This window comes from Vigna unguiculata, chromosome 8 (genome assembly GCF_004118075.2).
Source record: "Vigna unguiculata cultivar IT97K-499-35 chromosome 8, ASM411807v1, whole genome shotgun sequence".
Lineage (NCBI taxonomy): Eukaryota > Viridiplantae > Streptophyta > Magnoliopsida > Fabales > Fabaceae > Vigna > Vigna unguiculata.
The window spans coordinates 3352676-3374300 of NC_040286.1; the positions used below are offsets into that span (position 1 = coordinate 3352676).

General features: G+C 32.7%; 1 protein-coding gene across 2 annotated transcripts; it reads left to right on the top strand.

Annotated features, from left to right (window-relative positions):
- The first annotated feature begins 13639 nt into the window (after positions 1 to 13639).
- LOC114194379 (clathrin interactor EPSIN 1) lies at positions 13640 to 21505 on the top strand. Of its 2 annotated transcripts, none has more exons than XM_028084561.1 (11): positions 13640 to 13889; positions 14047 to 14098; positions 14442 to 14521; positions 14639 to 14717; positions 14849 to 14932; positions 15045 to 15190; positions 15308 to 15550; positions 16650 to 16798; positions 19714 to 19862; positions 20202 to 20589; positions 20913 to 21505. In XM_028084561.1, the coding sequence occupies exons 1-11, from the start codon at positions 13849 to 13851 to the stop codon at positions 21155 to 21157; spliced, it is 1656 nt and encodes a 551-aa protein (XP_027940362.1). In that variant the 5' UTR covers positions 13640 to 13848; the 3' UTR covers positions 21158 to 21505. The 2 variants fall into 2 exon arrangements, with proteins under 2 accessions (XP_027940362.1, XP_027940361.1); XM_028084560.1 differs by having other exon boundaries at positions 13641 to 13889; positions 19669 to 19862.
- Positions 21506 to 21625: the final 120 nt, after the last annotated feature.

Consider the following 21625-nt stretch of genomic DNA (forward strand, 5'->3'; position numbering starts at 1 on the left):
ATACAAGGACAAATAGGGTCATTTTTATACCCTTCCTTTAATAAGTACTCACTTAGACGGTTATACCACATACGTCCTGATTGTTTCAATCCATAAAGGGACTTATTCAATTTTATTGAATAATCCTTTTTAGAATTTGCTTTGTTGGGCACATTAAATCCTTCAGGGAGTTTCATATAAATATCATTTTCCAAAGAGCCATACAAATAGGCTGTAACAACATCCATGAGGTGCAAATTCAAACCTTCTTGTGCAACAAGGCTAATTAAATATCTAAATGTTGTTGCATCCAATACTGGAGAATATGTCTCCTCAAAATCAATACCAGGTCTTTGTGAAAAACCTTGAGCAACTAACCGTGCTTTGTATCTAACAATTTCACCATTCTCATTTCGTTTTTGTACAAAAACCCATCTGTACCCAATAGGTTTTACACCCTCAGGTGTGCGAACTACAGGTCCAAAAACCTTTCGTTTAGCAAGCGAATCTAATTCTGCTTGGATTGCATCTTTCCATTTTGGCCAATCATTTCTTTGCCGACAATCTTCAATTGTCATTGGTTCTTGATCATCATTGTCACTTATGACATCCTTTGCTACATTATATGCAAAAACCTCGTCAATATTGACTTTATTTCGATTCCATATTTTATGATTCATGACATAATTTATTGAGATCTCATCATTTTCAACAATTTCAGGTACCTGAGGTTCTTCTGGAACCGAATCATTGATTATGTCAAAAGAATCTTTTGGGACTTTTACCCCCTCGATTAGGCCATCTTGCCTTTTTTCCCTTTTTCTCACACGAGGATTTTTATCTTTGGAACCCAAAGGCCTACCACGCTTTAGGCGTGTTTGAGATTCATTTGCTATATTAGATTGTCCAACAGGAATATCAATTCTGATTGGAGTATTAGCAGCGGGTATATGCGACTTAGTTACCCTTTTTGTGTCAGTAAAAGCATCTGGTAATTGGTTGGCCAATTTTTGTAAATGAATTATCCGTTGAACTTCTAGTTCACACTCTTTTGTACGAGGATCAAGATGAGATAATGATAATTCATTCCAACCAATATCTTTTTCCAGTTTCTTTCTTTCTCCCCCTAACGTTGGAAAAATTGATTCATCAAAATGACTATCAGCAAATCGAGCTGTAAATAAGTCACCTGTTGATGGTTCAAGATATTTTATTATCGATGGAGAATCATATCCAACATATATTCCCAAACGTCTTTGAGGACCCATCATAGTCCTTTTTGGTGGGGAAATTGGGACATATACAGCACACCCAAAAATTCTTAAATGAGAAATATTTGGTTGTTGACCAAAAACCAACTGTAAAGGAGAGTATTTGTGATAACTTGTTGGTCTGATGCGAATCAATACTGCAGCATGCAGAATTGCATATCCCCAAGTAGTCATTGGAAGATTAGCTTTCATAAGTAAAGGTCGTGCAATCAATTTTAGACGTTTTATCAATGATTCTGCAAGTCCATTTTGAGTATGAACATGTGCTACTGGATGTTCAACTTCAATTCCAATTGACATACAATACTCATTAAAAGCATGAGATGTAAATTCACCAGCATTATCAAGACGAATTTTCTTAATTGGATAATCTGGGAAGTGGGCTCTTAACTTGATCAATTGTGCTAATAACTTAGCAAATGCTTGATTTCGAGTTGATAGTAAACAAATATGTGACCATCTAGTGGACGCATCAATTAATACCATGAAATATCTAAATGATCCACATGGTGGGTGTATTGGACCACAAATATCACCTTGTATTCGTTCTAAAAATGAGATTGACTCATTTCTAATTTTTTCTGGTGATGGTCTTATTATCAATTTTCCCTGCGAACATGCAGTACATGAGAAATCATTGGACTGAAGAAGCTTTTGACTTTTAAGTGGATGTCCACATGAGTTTTCAGCTATTTTTCGCATCATGATATATCCAGGATGACCCAACCGATCATGCCAAACAAGAAATTCATTCTTATTTGTAAGCTTCTGGCTTACAATAACATGCGTCTCAATCGCATTAATATATGTGTAGTACAAGCCATAAGAGAAGGCTGATAATTTCTCCAATACACATTTTTTATTTGACTCAATTTGAGTGATATAAAGATATTCAACATCTCCTTCATTATTTGTCTCAATATGATATCCATTTAGACGAATATCCTTGAAACTTAATAAGTTTCTATTGGACTTAGGAGAATAAAATGCATTTTTAATATGCAATCTTGTACCTCTTGGCAGAAGTACTGTAGCTCTTCCAGAGCCTTCAATTATATTTGTAGTACCAGAAATAGTACTAACATTGACTTCTCGCATTACCAAAGTAGAGAAAAATTTATTACTCTTGAGAATTGTATGAGTTGTTGCACTATCAGCAAGGCACAGATCCTCATCATTGGTGTTAATGCCAATATTCATTCTTCATATAAACATAAATATCAATATTAGAGATTACTTTGTAAGAGGAGAGAAAGAAAAAAAAAATAAAATAGAGGATTTTATTCATAAAAACATAAAAACTTGTACATATAAAAGCAACATGAATTAAATATAAAACATTGTCTTAAAAATTAATCATAAAATAAAACTATTTTCTAACACTCCCATCACCAATAAGGTGATCAATGCTTCCATCGGGTTTAGAAAAGAAATCACCAATATCAAGATGAGTAGTATCCATATGACCATAATCAGAATCACCATCTTCATAAGCAAAGTGTGTTTCTACATTCTTCTTTTTAAGTGATTCTTGGTAGAGTTCAACAAGATGCTTTGGTGTATAACAGGCACGGGTCCAATGACCTTTACTACCACAACGGTAACATATATTTTCAGCCTTTTTGCCATTATTTTCACCCCTTTCTTTTTCCTTTTTCGCATTCTTGTTCCACTTCTGTTGATGAAGTTTCTCTTTGAAAATTTCCTTTATAACCATGTCCACGACCATGATTAATAGCATGACCACGACCACGACCATGGCTACGACCACGGCCAAAATTACGACCACGATTATTATTATGGTCTTGACCTCGTCCATGATTATATGGATCAGATGTTGCTGCATTCACTTCTGGGAATGGAGCAGAACCAGTTGGTCGGGCCTCATGATTTTTCATCAAGAGCTCATTATTTTGTTCAGCCACAAGAAGGCATGAAATCAATTCATAATATTGATTGCTCCATTCACTTCTGGGAATGGAGCAGATTAGGCGGATCTCATGATTTTTCATCAAAAGCTTTATTGCTTTGTCCAGCCAGCCATGCATAGGCATGAAATAAATTCACAATATTTGTGAAGTCTCTTTTCACAATATTTTTGTTATGAGCAAATTAGTTGCTTTATTTCTTTATTTAATGGTATCCCAATATCCATTGCATCTAAATATATTTCAACATTTAAAATCCAATATAAGGAATTCTTCCTTACAATATCAAGGGTCACAAATCCAAATTTTGCAACGTTTCGCGTGTTTAAAACTAACACATAAAATAATAATATTAATAATAATCATCATCATCAAAATAATAATATTAATAATAATCATCGTCATAATAAAAATATTATGACAGAGAATTTTGCAACGTTTCGCGTGTTTAAAACTAGCACATAAAATATTAATATAATCAAATTTCATGTATGAAATTATTAAAATCAAATAATAATAATAATAATAATATGACAGAGAAAAATAAATCAAACAATTATCATTACACAAAAAAAAAGAAAATGAGATAAAGTTTGTGAATGAGAAAAAGATTAGAAAGAACCTCGGTTAAGGAATATAGAGCGTTGTTCTTAGGGAGAAAAAAAAAAATATGCCTTCACGCTCAGTTGGATAACCCTCGTGCTGATAACGTGTTATAAAATAAAGGTAATAAGAGAGACAAAGGAGAGGAAGAATAGAGAATTAGAGAGTAGGGAGCAACTTCTGTTTTTATGTGTGTATCATTACTGATAGGACGAGTCCTATTTATAGGTACAATATGGTAACCCAGAAAGGATATAAAATCAAATAGTAAATACAAAATATTACATCATAAAGAGTAATGAATAATATGATTATCAATCATATGAGTAATTGTATAAATCAATGGACGACCATTAATTCATAACAAGATGATATTTTTTTTTTGTTTTTCAATTATTGTTACCTTTATCATTATTTTCTATATTTATATACAAAGGAATTTTCTCCTTTTTCTTTTTTTAATGTTCATATTTATTTTTCAATTTTATCTTTTTATTAAAAGTTTTTAAAATAAAAATAGTTATTTTATTAATTTTACTCTTTAAGTAACTATATTATTTTTATATTATTTTTAAAATTTAACTGTTTTTTTTATTTGACTTTTTTTTTTAAATTTAACCATTCTTTTTAATTATAAAACTACCTACAAAATAAATAAAAATTATTTACAATAAAATTATAAAATTATTTATATTTAATTTTATAATTATAATAATAACAATTTTTTTATTTTTTTATTATCATAAAAAAATAAAGTACATTTCCCATTTATTTTGATAGTAAGTTTTGTAAATTATTAAAACAAAATAGGAAAATGAACTGTATTATATAATTATAAACAATAATGTGATTGTAACCTGATGCATGATTTTCTTACACTATACAGGTTTAATAGAGAATGTCAAATAAAAATATTATACTATAATATTAAATATTTAAAATGTGATTTTTTTAACTAATTATATTCAATTAGATAATATTATCAAGAAATTATAAACCCATATTAAATTTGGGGCAAATTTCATGTTTGTAAGGACTAAAAAAATTATGAAACATGTTAATTAATTTTTTTAAATTTTATGAGAATTTACTGGCTTGATTATCTAACTATAATTAGTCATATTCCAATAGGACTTTAAAATTTTTCGAAGACATAAAAAGTTATATATGTCTCAATCTCTTTCCCTTAAAATAATTTCCATAGCTAATGATTATAATTCATGTAGATTGCAAACAACATTTGAATAATTAGGTCAATGTCTGCAATATTGCCTCACACTGGAGTTGTTACTTGTTTTCTGAGTCAAAACCAGAGTTTTTGTGACTTTGATTACTACTTTAAAAACTACAAAGTTCAGGAATCTTATCCTTAAAAATAGAATAAGACTACTAATGTCATTGTTCATGTGCCAACCATAAAGCTTACGAGACTATTATGTTTGCTCATTGCTTTTAATATTTTTTGCAGAACATCAATGCACTCTATTTAAATAAGTTGTTTATTTTAAAAATTTAAGTTCTATAATAATGATTATAGATTTACAATTTTGAAAGGGAAATTAATATTTTGAAATAAATTTTAGAAGACTGTTAATTTTCTTAACCAATAATATGAAATTCATATTTCCAAATTTCAATTTTTTTTATGCCACTTTTAAATTAAAATTTCAACACGTAAAGAAAATTGATAACACATTCCAAAACTAAAATTTTGAGATTAAAATAAAGAGTGGCACCTTTTGGAAAAAACATGCAAAAAGTAATTCCCATACAAATTTGGAATGCCTTGAAAAAGCTGGCCAAAACAACTTGTTTATTCTCATGTTTGCATATATATCAGTTTTAACACATGTTTGTATGATGTTCTACATCTGCTTCTTCATGGCATTACATATAAGGATGAATATTCCTTGACAAATAGCTTTAGTATAAAAAAAAGACAAACACTAGGATAAACACTAAACACCAAAACTTTATATTCTTTTTTTCTAAACATGATTTAACTTTTCCATTTGGAGTAGAATGAAACATGCTTGTATTTTCATATAAAAAAAGGATACACCACCTTTGAAATTGTTCTTCATTTGTACCCTTTCATCGTTCACAAGTCTCACAATGTTAGATTTCAGCTTTAACATATGTTGAGTTAGAGATGTTTAGTGGTTTATTGAGGTAATTTTTTCTGTTAAAGTGGTCATATAACACTTCAAATTTGTTTAAGAAAAATTGTAATTGTATTTAATCTTGTTATATATAATAATGACTTAAATATGTATAGGTGGTCCCTTAACTTTTTAGTGAAAATTAGAATTAGTCGCTCTTGAAAACTTTTGATCAATGTAGTCCTTTTAACTAAATTTTGTTGAGTTTATTTAATGTTTCAAACACGTTTCATGATAATATTTGAGTTTGTTTACAACATTTGACACATTTCCGCTTCAACATTAGGTGAGAAACGTGTTTAAAACGTGAAATAAACTTAAAAAAATTTGGTTTAAATGACTAAATCCACATATTTATAAAGATAAGAGACTAGATTGATTTAAGGTTTTCAAGAGGGACTAATTCCAATTTTCATAAGTTTAAGGACCAAAAACATATTTAACCCTATAATAATTACGAGTGTTACATATGATTCCACATCAACTAGAGATAAAACTAGGGATAAGGTCAATTTAGAGTACATATGATTTTATGAAATTAAATTAGGCTTAAAGTTCATTTCTTAACATAGTATCATAACCATTATTAAAGCTTATCTTAGTGATGTTTGAACATATTCTTCTATCTGCTATCCGGACCTCCTATCAAACAATCCATTAATGTCAAGTCTCTCGTTCGATATGTATATAGGTGTGAACGGATGTGTTAAAAGTCTCACATCAATCACAGATAAAACTCATTTAGAACATCACCTTGCAACTCAGTTTTCTACTATTTCACTTCTTATGTCTTCCATTAAAATAAAATTAATGACAAGTTACTTAATATAATGATATGAAACAATAGAGATCGTAAATTATTTGTTTTAATATGTAAAGCAACTCATATTGTGAGTTATTGTGAGTTTTATTTGTACGTTCTTAGCTGATTTCTTTTTTAATTAATCAATTAAATAAATTTCTTACTGTTAGAGTTGTATTAAAAATTATGAAAAAATATAATACTTTTACATTTTCTAATAAAAAATAATTTTCTTAAATTTTCAATACTCTCGTTAGCATATTACGAAAATGGAATCGAATAGTAGCTTAAATCGAAAAACTAATTAGTTCACCCATTTAAATAAATCACGATTCGAACAGAGAAAAACTAAAATCTTTTAGGATGATAAAATTTTTAGTTACTTTTCTCTAAAACAATGAAAATCAACCAATACATGTTTTTCATTATTTTAAAAATATAAAATTATTAGTATTATTATTATTATTATTATTGAACATATATTGATATATATTATTAAATTTTAACTTAAGTATTATAATATATTTTATTTTAAAAATATTTATTTAAATGCTAAGATTATATTTCGAAAACATCGATCTTTGATATATTAGTATTTTTATGATTAAAAAATTATCTTATTATACTTTTCAGTCTCGATGATCTATTAATAATAAAGAAAAAAAAATTATTTGTACAGATAAAGATGTTTTAAGAAATTACAAATATCTATTAAAATTAAGATAATCATTAAAAAATAAATTAAACTACACATGTAGTCCTTTATTTTTTAAATATTCAATTTAGTTTTGCATGTTTTTTTATAGCAATTTTGAACAAATGTTACTAATGATAAATAATTTAAATATAATGATCGTTATAAATCATTTAAAAACAATACCTTTTGATATACACTTGTTTATTTACATCTATATAACTTTTAATCATCGCTCTGTTATTTAAGGATTAAGAAATTTCATAAGCCACTTTTCTCTTAAATTACATTGTTATATATAAAAAAAGTAAAGCAAAATTATAAGGATGAAAAACAAAGAAGGTTGATCAGTTTCCAAGCAAAATCGATCAAGGAGTCTATATACGATGGTATCGTTTGACTTAGATAAAATATATGCTACGCTAGAACGATACGTGATCAATGATGTTATATGATTTTAGTGATAATTTATTTGGTTATACGGGGATGATAGTACTTTAATGTCACTATCAAAATTACTGACAAAAAAAAAAACACAATTTTCAGAATAATTTATGCTAAGCAAATGTTAATGTTTTATTACGAGAAACTCATATATTTACTAGATTTTAGTAATATAAAAGAAAAAAAGAAAAAAAGTAATTATTAAATAAATAAATACTTGATTTTGTATTATGTAAGGTCTAATACATCTTGATCAAGGTAACTTAGTGAATATGGGATGTAGGATCTGGATTTGATATATCTCGACCAAACCAATTTGGTGATAGGGTCTGATAGATCTAGGTCATATCAATTTGATAAATGTAAAATAAAGTTGGATACATCATAACTACCTCAGACATGTGAGGACCTGCTAGTTTCGACAAGACAATTAGTTGTCCCCTTTAACATTACAACAACTACAATAAAGTATTTATTAACATTTATGAAGGGTCTTAAATGTCCCTAAAAGTAATTAATGTGGATTAGGTATATAAAGGTGTCTCAGTTATCATATATTTCTCACTAGTGACTTAAGTGTCAAAGTACTTGCAAATATTCGCTCTCCCGTGGTTCATTGTATCAGACTTGGCAATGACATCCAAATCTTGAAGACGAAGTATATCCCGTCAAGCAACAGAATAATAATACCATACCTTGCAGGACAAATTGGTTCCATACAAGAACATTGGCACCCACCGTGAGACTGAGATATATTATGTGAAGAAAAAACAATATGGTGTCTACAAGGAGTAAGAGGATAAGTACAAGAATAAGTTGGAAATCCATTTATTGAAATGGTCACGCTAACGGCAGTGCAAAAGGACTTTGTTGCCATCTCAACCTTAAAGTTCTCATCTTTGTCATCTCAGCCTTGAGTTATCATCCTGGGCATCTCGGTCTCGAAGTTCTCATTATTCGCATCTCGGTCTCAAAGTTTTCATCCTTGGCATCTCAACCTTGAAGTTTTAATCATGTCATCTCGATCTTGAGTTATCATCCTGGCAATCTCGGCCTTGAGTTCTCATTCCTGGCATCTCGACCTTGAAGTTCCCATCCTTGCCATCTCGGCATTGAAGTTCTCATTATTGTCATCTCGACCTTGAGTTATCATATTGACGATCTCGGCCTTGAGTTCTCATTCTTGACATCTCAACCTTGAAGTTCTTATCATTGCCATCTCTGGCATTAAAGTTCTCATTCTTGCTATCTCGACCTTTAGTTATCATACGTGCTATTTCGACCTTGAGTTCTCATTCTTGGCATCTCAACCTTGAAGTTCCCATCCTTGCCATCTCGACATTGAAGTTATCATTTTTGCCATCTCAGCTTTGAGTTATCATCCTTGTCGTCTCGACCTTGAGTTCTCATTCTTGTCATCTCAGTCAATGTTGGCATGATACATCTCAACCTATTTTGGCCAAGTACATCTCAGCCTATGTTGGCTCGACACACATCTCAATCTATGTCAGTTTGGTGCATCTCAGGCTATGTTGGCCTGACACACATCTCAGCCTATGATGGAAGGGTACATCTCGCTAATGCATGTACTGATAAGCATTGTCATTAATGATACATCATTATAATAAAAGTCAATTTTATCCATATTTTTTAATATCATTGTATTTATATTCACTGGACATATGTTCGAGATGATCCCTCCCAACCTACAAATCTTTTAATTTATCTTTAGGTAAGGAAACTTCATTGTCTGAGATGATCCCTCCCACTTATATTTATGATGATTGGGTAAGGAATCTTCATCATCCAAAATGATCTCTCCCACTTACTTTTGATGATTGGGTAAAGAAGTTTCATCGACCGAGATGATCCCTCCCATAAGTTCATTTCTTATCTAGGTTTGGATAAGGAAGCTTCATCGATTAAGATAATCCCTCTTATAACTTAATTTCTTATCTATGTTTGGGTAAGGAAACTTCATCGACTAAGATGGTCCCTCCCATAACTTCATTTGTTATCTAAGTTTAGGTAAGGAAGCTTCATCAATCGAGATGATCTCTGTCATAACTTCATTTCTTATTTAAGTTTGGGTAAGGAAGTTTCATCGACCGAGATGATCCCTCCCATAATTTCATGTATTATATAAGTTTGGGTAAAGACGATTCATCGACCGAGATGATCCCTCTCATAACTTCATTTCTTATTCAAGTTTGAGTAAGGAAGCTTAATCGATCGAAATTAAGGATGTCAACGGGGCGGGTAGGGTACGAGTAGTAGCTTTCCCGTACCCTACCCGCTGGATAAATATTCACCTCGTACCCGTATCCATATTCATCGGGTATCCGTTATGCGGATACCCGTCTATTTTTTTCATATTCGTGGGTATCAACGGGTACCCGTTGCCACGGATATCCGTGGGTATTTACAAAATTATTTAAAAAATAAATATTTAATTATAAATTCAAATAAAATAAAATAAAATACATCATTATTATAAATTTTAAATAAATTTCAAACAAACTCAAGTCCATACAAGTCCAAATAATTATAAAAATAAATATAAAATAATGTTCATTTAACAACAAGCATACCATAAATGTCACTGTCTATATAAGATTTGATGTGTATGCCCAATTTCAAAGAAGGAAAAGAGAAGAATGTCAAGAGATGTACTTGGAAGAAGACAACGTACCAATAGTTGAAGTTGGAAGAATGAAGACAAAAGAAGATAAGATATGCAACATCAAAATGTTTTTTACTAATATATATATATATATATATATATATATATATATATATATATATATATATATATATATACACACACACACAAACATATATATAAGGGTACTTTTGTGAATTAAAGTTTAGCGGTTACGGGTATCCACGGGTACGGATACTATGATATTTGTACCCGCCCCATTAACATGCGGGTATCAAAAATACCCGTACCCGCGGGTAGCGGGTATCCATTTTTAATATCCATTTCCTACCCATTATGGGTTTTATTTGCGGATACCCACGGTACATATATTTTTGACATCCCTAATCGAGATGATCTCTCTCATAACTTCATTTCTTATTTAAGTTTGGAAGCTTCATCATTCGAGATTATCCATCCCACTTATGTCGCTCTCTTGGGCAAGGAAGCTTCATCATCCAACATGATCCCCTCATTAAGTCTGGGATGGTCCCTCTTATAACTTTATATTAATTGGGTTGGAAAGTTTTATAGTTCAAGATGATCCCTCCCATAACTTTATATATACATACAAAATCTTCGAGATTTCAAAAAATTGTTCTCATAAAAGTTGGGATCTTTCTTTATTCATAGCATTAAGTTGATTCATAACATCTTTTATTCTCATTATTGCAGCGCTAAGAGCTTTCTCCATACTTTTTGTTCTTATAGGACTAAGTTGTACTCCACAAGTCTGCTGAATTGTTCTAGTGCTTGATTGTTGGCTGGATGTCTTCCTACTCCGATGAAGCTCCGATGACGGCGCATGGGTGCCTACAAAAGACACTCTGATGCTTAAGTTAGCACTGAAGATGTCAGGGATTCAAAGTATATTTTAATGCGTCCTCAATGCATAGAACAATGTGATATTTATACATTTTTTACCTGTGGGTCCTACCTGGAGTGGGCTTTTGGGCCCAAAATACTTCTTTTAATTGTTTATGAATCCAATGACAATGGGTGAAATTACAAGAAGAGCCCTCGATAGTTGTTGGTAGGCAGCTTGAGTCAATATGGACAAATACTGCATATTTTATGAGGGATCCTAAGTATACAGTATCCAATAAGCGGATATGTGGGATCTGAGTGTTGGATACTCTTGGGTCGCCTAGTTAGTTGAGTGGATAGGGTTATTACCTCTTACTCGAGCAACTTCATAGTGTATTGCTCATGGAGGTTTCCTTATTGCCTGTCAGTTGGATGCTTGAGGCCGCCTACTGCGTACTGGTGTATTCCTCAATGTAGGGTGAATAATATAGGTGTTGATGGTTGCTTACTATGTACTAAGAAATTCTTAATATAGAGTAAGCGACCTTGGAGGTTACTGATGGCTGCTGGTGGCTGCTTATTGTGTACTAAGGGGTTCCTTAGTATAGAGTAAGCCTTGGAGACTACTGGTGACTACTTGTTGTGTACTAAGGGATTTCTTAGTATAGAGTAAGCAGCCTTGGAGGCTGTTGGTGGCTGCTTGCGGCTGCTTGCTGTGTACTAAGGAATTCCTTAGTACAGAGTAAGCGACCTTGAAGGTTGTTGATGGCTGCTTACTGTGTACTAAGGGATTCCTTAGTACAGAGTAAGTGACCTTGAAGGTTACTGATGGCTACTTCCTGTGTACTAAGGGATTCCTTAGTACAGAGTAAGCAGCCATGGAAGTTACTGATGGCTGCTTACTATGTATTGATTCCTTAGTACAATAAGCGACCTTAGAGGTTACTGATAGTTGCTTACTGTGTATTGATTCCTTAGTACAAAGTAAATGGCCTTGGAGGTTATTGATGGTTGTAGGTGGCTGCTTATTGTGTACTAAGGGGTTCCTTAGTACAGAGTAAGCGACCTTGAAGGTTGCTTGTGGTTGTTTACTGTGTACTACAGAGTAAGCAGCCTTGAAGGTTGTTGGTGGCTGCTTACTGTGTACTAAGGGGTTTCTTAGTATACTTGTACATTGTTCACGAAATAGTTGGGACATCAGCCTCCCAATCTTGAGGATCGTAGTAACTTATAGATTCATTGTGAGTTTAGGCTGCTATGTTTGTGTTTTTGCAATTTTCATTTATGGCCTTTGACCGTGTACCATATAGGTATACTTTTCACGTTGATAGTCAACTTGCTTGTATCTAGCATGTCTCTTAACACATTTTCCAATTGATAACCCATCACCATGGCAGGTAATCAAAATCCATTAAAGACAAACCATTTAATCTTGAATACAAACACACATCATCTTGACATAAAACACATGTTGCATTATGTGCAATAGCCAATATGGGAGGCTAGTGCACTTGTTTAGAACCAATATCATCTCGGTCAACACTAATGACAAGTGTATAGTTTTAGTAAAATTGTATATCATTTAGATAATTATCTTACATAAATTCAATGTAAAAATCACTAAAACAACCTTTTTTGCATTAAAATACATAGTGAGGAGTGAAGAAATTATAAAAAATGGAATTTAATGTATTTATATTGTACATTTTGTCGTTATTAATTTAAACGATGTCAACAAAAATAATAAAATTAAACATAATTTAGTAAAAAAAGGAATAAAATTGAATGTTAAGAAGAAGTATCAAATTGAACAAACTGTACAAAAACAATATTTAAATCTTATTTTTTTATTGGCTAAAATGTTATTTATTTTAATTGTTCTTTATTCTTATAGTTAAAAAACTTGTCTTTGTAGTTATCATTTTTCACCTTTTTCTGTTGAATAATTCCGTTTTTTTTTTTTCTGTTGAATAATTCCGTTTTTTTTTTTCTGTTGAATAATTCTATTTATTTGAATTTGACGTTTCGATTTATCATGGCTTTAAACAATTTTAGACAAGAAAGATAAGCAAAATTATCTGTATTGGTTATAAAATCAAAATCTTTTTTGACACCAATAAAATCAAACTTCTTAAACTATATAGTAGATATTACAACAAACTGCAGTAACTATGAGAACAAAATGATAATTAAGCAAAAAATTAAAAACTAAAATAAAACTTATTATATTTACGTGAATAAAAAACGTATTTATTCTGAAGAGTGAAAAGAAGCAGCATGGTTATGGAGGAATTTCGGAAAACAAATTAACAAAAATTCTCTCTGAATGTATTAGATCTGAAATCGTTGCTACTGGAAACCAATCGAAATTGCTGCAATTAATTTAACCATTTTCCACTATTTCTCCAGATAAGATCAGATCAGATCCACAGCGTCTCGTTTCGCGGATCCACCGCCATGGATTTCATGAAGGTCTTCGATCAAACCGTTCGAGAAATGTGAGCGAGCTTCTCGATCCTTCCTTCATCTTTTTGCATTGCGATTTTCATATTTTTTCTTTTTTTAATAAAAACTTGAAACCTATTTCAATCTTCTAATCGAGAATGATAGTTCGCCCTGCTCTTACGATTACGATGTTTGTTTATGCGAAAACAGAAAGAGAGAGGTGAATCTGAAGGTGCTTAAGGTTCCGGAAATCGAACAGAAGGTAAAACTGTGATTGTTGTGTTTTTTGTTTTATTTGTGCGGAGTTCATTGAAAAAATGTTACAACTCCTGCTATTTCGATTTGAAACACCGTTGTTAGAGTACGGGAAGTACAATATTTTGGATTTCTGTGTTTCTCTAAAATTGATAATGGAATGCGTGTTTGGAATTGAATTAGGCATAGCACTTCTTTTTCTATTATCTATTATCAAGTGATTTTTGGATACTTTGTTGATGCAATGGTGTTGGATGACTGCCAGATTTTATATATTTGCAAACTATAAAGCCACTAGATTGGCCAGTGGTATTATATTATTGACTGTTATACCATTTTTCACATATTAGGTGCTCGATGCAACTGATAATGAACCTTGGGGTCCTCATGGTACTGCACTGGCAGAGATTGCACAGGCTACCAAAAAATTGTAAAAAACTATCTATCTTTTCTTTTTCCGGTTATGTTGCTTTGTTTTTTTTTGTTTTCATATTTTGAGAAATATTCTGATACTTGTTCTACTAAATCATTACTTCTTCTATACTAGTACTGAATGTCAAATGGTCATGAATGTCCTTTGGACAAGACTGGGCGAAACTGGAAAAGACTGGAGATATGTATACAAGGTAATGCTTTACAAATAATCATGTCATTTCCTAAGATTTTAAGATACAAAGAGAAGGCTTTTTGGATGTATTTTCTGTGTTGATACATACAATTTGCTTTTCTTTCAATAACTTGAATTACGTTTTGTCAGGCGTTGGCGGTTATTGAGTATTTGGTAGGAAATGGATCTGAACGTGCAGTTGATGACATTATAGAACATACTTTTCAGATTTCAGTAAGGAATTTTCTTGTATTTAGCTAATTTATGGTTGCAATTAACAACTGTGCTGACAAGTACATTAAGAGTATTTTCTGTCGTAATTTTAATTTCCTTTGGATTGGTAAAGGCACTTGCTAGTTTTGAATATGTTGAGCCAAGTGGGAAGGACGTGGGACTCAATGTAAGGAAGAAGGCTGAAACCATTGTGTCCCTTTTGAATGATAGGGATAAGATACATGATGTCAGAAATAAAGCTTCTGCAAACCGTGACAAGTAGGTCCAATTTGTCAATCTTTTCATTCCAGAATTATCAGGTCAACAAAACTACTACTGTAGAATGTGTTGTCAGAAAAAAACATTTCTTATTTGTCTTTTGGGTGGTCAATGTAGGTATATTGGAGTTTCTTCTAGTGGTATTACATACAAGTCTGGTGGGTCAGCCTCTTATAGTAGTGGTGGCTTCTCTCAGAGCAGTGGTAAGTATGGAGGCTTTGGATCTAGAGATGGTGACAGGTTTAGTGATAGCAATAGAGACAAGGGGGGATCTTATGATGACCATGGAAAATCAAACCATACTGTTGCAAGTGACAATCAAGACAACTCCTTCAAGAAGGGTTCATCACGATCTGTCAGGTAGGACAAATCTAACTGCTGTTATGGTTGGCAAATAACTGTAAATGTATTTTTATGACCGTTCCATTCTATTAGCGGAGAATATTGTCATAGCCTTGGGTGTGTTTTTTGACAGCAACTGATGATTATTTTGCTACTTAGTGCATAAATTTAGTTATTTCTTCGAATTTAATTATTGATGGATGGCATTGTGGCTTATTCTGGAAAGCAATGTGACGGTAATAGAATGAAATGGCATTTGTACATATGTTAAAAGGGATAAAAAGGGTGAGTCCTGGCTTATTAGTAAGGTTTTGTCTTGATACTGATTGGTCAAGTGTTTGAATCCCAAAATAGCATTTTTGCATACGCAAGGGTAAGGTTGTGAACAATGACCCTCCCTAATACCTTATAGTGAGGAGCCTTTTGGCCTCAGAAGAACCTTTTGGCGTCAGAACAGAGTATGTTAGTTTTATTTGTTGTATATACAAAAGGTATGAGGAAATTTTTGGAGGTCAATTAATTCATTATAAGCATACCATCGTGCAAATGTATATCTGCACATAAGTTAAACTCGGTTACATCCAATATTAAATAATATATATTAATGTGCTAAAAAAATATTTTAATTTATATCTTCCTTTACCTTGAGACAGCCTTGGTGCAAAATGAAACCTCCAATTTTGATACTATTGCTCATAGGAACAACATATTAGATGAAAAGTGAATAATAATTAGAAAAGCACCACTTTAGATATTGATGCCATAAGATTAGGATTAGCACAAACTGTAATTTGCTCGTTTACTTTCCAAAAGGTTTTATTAATTTGTCATCTTTAGCATAAATTTTATCTTGTGGATCAATTAAAGTGATAGAGAGGTGTGCATAAACAGAAGATTATGGAAGCAGAAAGGAAGTTAAATATTGTCAGGGTTGGAGACATGTTACCTGTGAATGATACATGTTAGTTTTAAATGGGGAATTTGTTGAGTTGATTAGAAGCTTATCTCAATTTTAAACTTTAACTTGGCTATGGTTATTATTTAGGCAAATTTTTTCCCTCTTCATACTGCAATGATTTTATTGCCCTATCCTTATTCCAGAATGTCTGTCTTGCAGCAAAAGTCCAGAGAACAAGTCATCTAGAGTATCAAAGTCATCAACTAATGCAAATAATTATGGTTCAGTTCCTTCTCAGAGTTCAAGTGTACCTGGAAATAGTACTGAGGATGACATGGATGATTTTAATCCAAGAGGAACTTCTACCAGTAAGTATTTTCAAAAAAAAAAAACATCTCCAATAATGTAATTGCTCATTCTATTGATACATTCATTTTAGAGGAATTGTTTTACCCATATAAGCTCACAAGTGAGTGATGTCATTGTCCTATACCGAGTTTCAATTGTTGATCGTGCAACAACATTTTGTTTCTTTTCTTCCAAGAGATAATATTTCTTGCAAAGAAAAAAAAAATCTTCTAGTAGAGCGTCTCTCCATGGGAGAACCACCCCAATCAAAATCACAACATCTAGGGACATGGGTATTTCCTTTATCTTCATTAAATAATCCTTGTCCTAGAGCCTTTTTTATACATCTTAAAATATGGATGACAACATTCTAATGATCAATACAAGGATTTTGCACAAACTAATTCACAACTCCCACTACAAAAGACAAATTTGGTTTAGTAATGGTAAGATAAATAAGTTTTCTAACCAGTCTTCTAAATCTTTTTGTATTAGACAAAACTTCTCCTTGTTCAGCCATTAATTTTTTATTTGGATCTATAGGACAATCGACTGGTTTACTGTCAATCATACTCGTCTCTTTCAGTATGTCAAGAGCATAAAACCCAAAGGATGTGACTTGACTTGGACCCCAAATGTTAAAATGAATTACAGAAAAGATAGAGTTGCATTTTGTTTCAGTTATTTTTGGGAAAGATTGAACATGTTTTCCTAATTTACATAACTCAAAATCTAAGGCTAGAAGTTTGCTAAGTTAGAAAATCATCCTTTTTAATTTTGATAGATTTGGATGACCTAAGCGATTATGCAAAAGCTTAGGAGATGGGGATTTTAAAGAAGACATTGACAGTCTAGTACCAAGATAGTAGATTTCTCTAAAATTCATGTCCTTCACCAATCAATTGACATGTACCACAAAAAAAGAAAATTGACATCAAAGGTTATGGTGCACTTTAAACTCCCTGAGACGTAACTTTGGGTCTATTGGCTAAAGTAATAATATGAAGAATTTTAGGATGAGAAATAGAAGAAAATAATGAAGCATTATCAAAAATGGGATCAAAAGCACCTGAATTGATTATCCATTAACTTTAACACAAGGGTTTGAGAAATTTGAGTTTTTGAAAAAATAGAATGAGTGAAAGACAGTGCTTGACTGCCAAACTTTATCCTGAGATATTCCTGATACCATTTGATTAGAGAACTTTGGTTTAGAAACTTTAGATTTGGAAATATGGGCTATCTTATCAGGCAAGCCATGTAAAAGGTAATAACTCTTTTGGGTGTGACCCATTCTTTTACGCTATGTGCATTGAGGATGCCCTTTACCACGAGGGCTCGCTCCTCACAACTTCCCTTTCCAAGAGTAGAACTTATGTCAGAGGAGATTGTCTTTCAATACATGTTGAACAAGGTTGAGGCAGGGAGACTATCCAATAATGGATTAGAGAATATAGAAGGCAACCTAGGTTTTCAAGTGAGAGAAACCGTGATCAACATTAGAAGACTTTACCAAATGGTTTCGGAACGAAGAACAAAGGGTAGAAATGGGCTCAGAGTGCTTCGACAAGTTAGTCTGTGGTGGTTTGGAAAGATTTCGACAATTGGAAGACGACGCGTGAGACACTTGTGATAAAACATTATGACGATGACAATGTGTAGGCCGGAATTATGATGTGCAACCAAGGCTTGGATCTTGGTAATCAAGGCTCATAGGACCCCAACGTGGAAAGACGAAACTTGGGCGGCAAATAGTGGCATACGACACAAACAATGACCAATTGACAATTCTTTTGTTAGACAAAGGCCGATAAGGGTAGGATCGACCTTCTGTGATATCAGCTTGAGAAAATATAAAAGAATAGATAATGACTCTTTGAGAGAGCTTGATCACTCCTCTCATGTTCTCACATTTATTTTGAAAGAATTCTGATACAGTGTATAGAGAAGAGCAAAGATCAAACTAGAGTCCTAAGTACAAAGATAGGTATAGCTCACATAGCAATTTTGCAATACAACGACTTCCTACCTATATTTAATACCTATTCTAATACCTTCCAAGTCCAGCATACTGGTGGTAGAATCAATAATCGTTCTCACTATAAAGCTGACTACAAACTCTAGGAAATCCCCTTTCTCGCAATTCTTTGACTGTGCTGTGACTTGTGACTTGATTTTTTCTGTTCAATAAAAAGAAATATTAATCTATTCATCGAAGTTGAGTATAAAGTACTACTGTTAAATGTGTGATTCTCATGCAGCTTGTACATGTCTTCAAAATTCAACCTTAAAGGCTAGTTGTCTGGGTAAACAAGTTACTTCATTAAGCATCCTACACTACTCAATGTCAAATATCCATAATACCCAAGTCCCTATCATAGACACTTAAACACTAGTTGAACCCTCCCTTAGAAGTTGTTAGTTCTCAAAGAGCCAGGCCACTTTTAAGTGAGTACTCCATTGAGCATTCCATAGTACTTGATGTTCATCTTTGGCATCCCTTTTCTTTTCTTTCTTTGTTTTGGCCTGCTTTCTTTATTCTTATAATGAAAGACTAAGGCCATTTGCTTCTGAAACAACCAATGAACAATGTTTCTGTAAGTTTTACACCCTCTATCAAACTAGCCACTGGCCCAAAAAGAAGAAAAACCAAATTAAGTATGTGGTGATAAATAACATTTTGCTATTGTCTCAAGTAGTAAAAGATGAGTAGGGTATTGTTTTCTCAGGAATTGTTTCTCAATAACAAAAGTCAATGTGAAAATTATTTGAACTTGATTGAGGTGAGAATTTCATTTGATTTCTCTAATTTACCTTTTAAAATGTATTTTTCAGTTGCGGGATTATTTTACCTTTTAAATGATATGGAAAAATTTCATTCTTTCATCAGAAACTTCGCCAGGAAACTCTAACCAAGTTGATCTCTTTGGACAAGATTTAATTGGTGACTTCATGGATGCTCCCACATCTGTTCCTGTAGAGAAGCCAGCAACTGGTAATTTGCCAGAGGTTGATCTTTTTGCAGATGCATCATTTGTATCTGCAACACCTCAAATGGACAAAGGAGCCAGTTCTCAACCACAGGTTAGATTTAGATTTACCATTTGACTTGACCGTACACCATTGAAGTAAATATATTGGCCTATTTTTTATGTTGAAATAATTTTATTTCATTTCTAAAATAATGTTTGATAATATTATGTGGTCTTGGAGGGGAATCAAGACCAGAAGGCACGTAGTGTTAATGTTGTGCAATATTTTCACATGGTTCCAAGTGTATTAATTGCATGTGACAAAATTGTTTCTTAATTTTAAATTGTGATTGTGAATCTAACAAACTTACAGGCTTACCTTCTTTCTCAACATTTTATCTGTCACAGTGCTAAAATATTCCATTTGTGTCTGCTGATCATGTGTGTATAGGCTGAGGTGGATCTATTTGCTTCACAACCCGCAATTTCTACAGTTACACCAACAGCTGACTTGTTTTCCATTGCTGAACCAGTAGTGCAGCCAGACAGCAAGCCAGAGAAATCTGGTCCTGTGGATAACAGCTCGTTTGATCCGTTTGCTGCTGTTCCACTTAATAATTTTGATGGATCTGATATTTTTGGTGATTTTACTTCTCAATCTGATTCTGTGTCTTCCCAGCCCTCCAATAATGTTGTCAGGGATGACAAACATGATAACATCACTGGTAAAACTTTAGCAGACACTAAAGTTCCTTCTAAAAAGGATACTTTCCAGGTGAAGTCTGGTGTCTGGGCTGATTCACTAAGCCGCGGACTGATCGATCTCAATATAACTGCCCGTAAGTTAATTATCATGACTATTAGTTTTACATTATCTGTTGTTTTCCTCCTAGAGTATATTCAAGCACCTATGGGACATAACACGGTGCCTCTAACAATTAATGCGTTGCATTCTTTTATATGATATATGCAATAGTCTTGCTAAAAGATAAGTACATTATTAATTGGGTTGGATGATCTTAATAACCTAGTGTGTTCATCCACTACCCCTTTGCTTGAGCAATATGATTGAATGTTTTCATGTAGTAAATTCAGTAGTGCAACTTGTTCTGTTTCTTTGTTTATTATTATTAATAGTAGGTTCTGGTATTTGTTTTTGCAGCTAAAAAAGTATCCCTTGCGGATGTTGGGATTGTGGGTGACTTGAGCGATGGATCGGAGGGAAAGGAGAAAGGGCCTCCACCTTCATTTTATATGGGGAGAGCTATGGGTTCAGGTTTAGGTTCAGGTTCAGGAAGTATTGGACTTGGTAGGTCTGGATTCACTCCTTCACAACCAGCACCTGCAGACGACATATTCTCAAGCCTTGGCTCCCAACAATATCAATTCGGTGCGTTCCAGAAGTAAAAATCTCAATCACATTTTCACTCATTCTTTGTGTGTCGGCATTACAAAGCTTGTTAAGCTTTTTGGCATGGTTTTGTTGGTATATATTTCTCAATATTTTGTGATTATATTATTTTAAACCTTAAGCTACTGTTGCGTCTAAAATGCTGCTCATGTCTGATCGATTGCCATCCAGCGGACTAAAGTGCCGAAACATATGGTGGCACTACTTTGAGTTGTAAAATATCCGTGTCAGCTATAAGAGTGTTGATGTTGTTACAGATCAACATGCCTTGTATTTCCCTTGTGTCTTGAGACATCTTCAAAGTGACGAATTAATAAGACACCAGAGGATATTTGTTTTCTAAATTGACCTGTTTTTACATCAAAACAAAAGTTATATTTTTGTTATAACCTTAAAATGAATCAAACGGAAATGAGAGTTTATCGTGAGTGATGAGCCAACATGTCTACAGTGGTGTGTTCTTT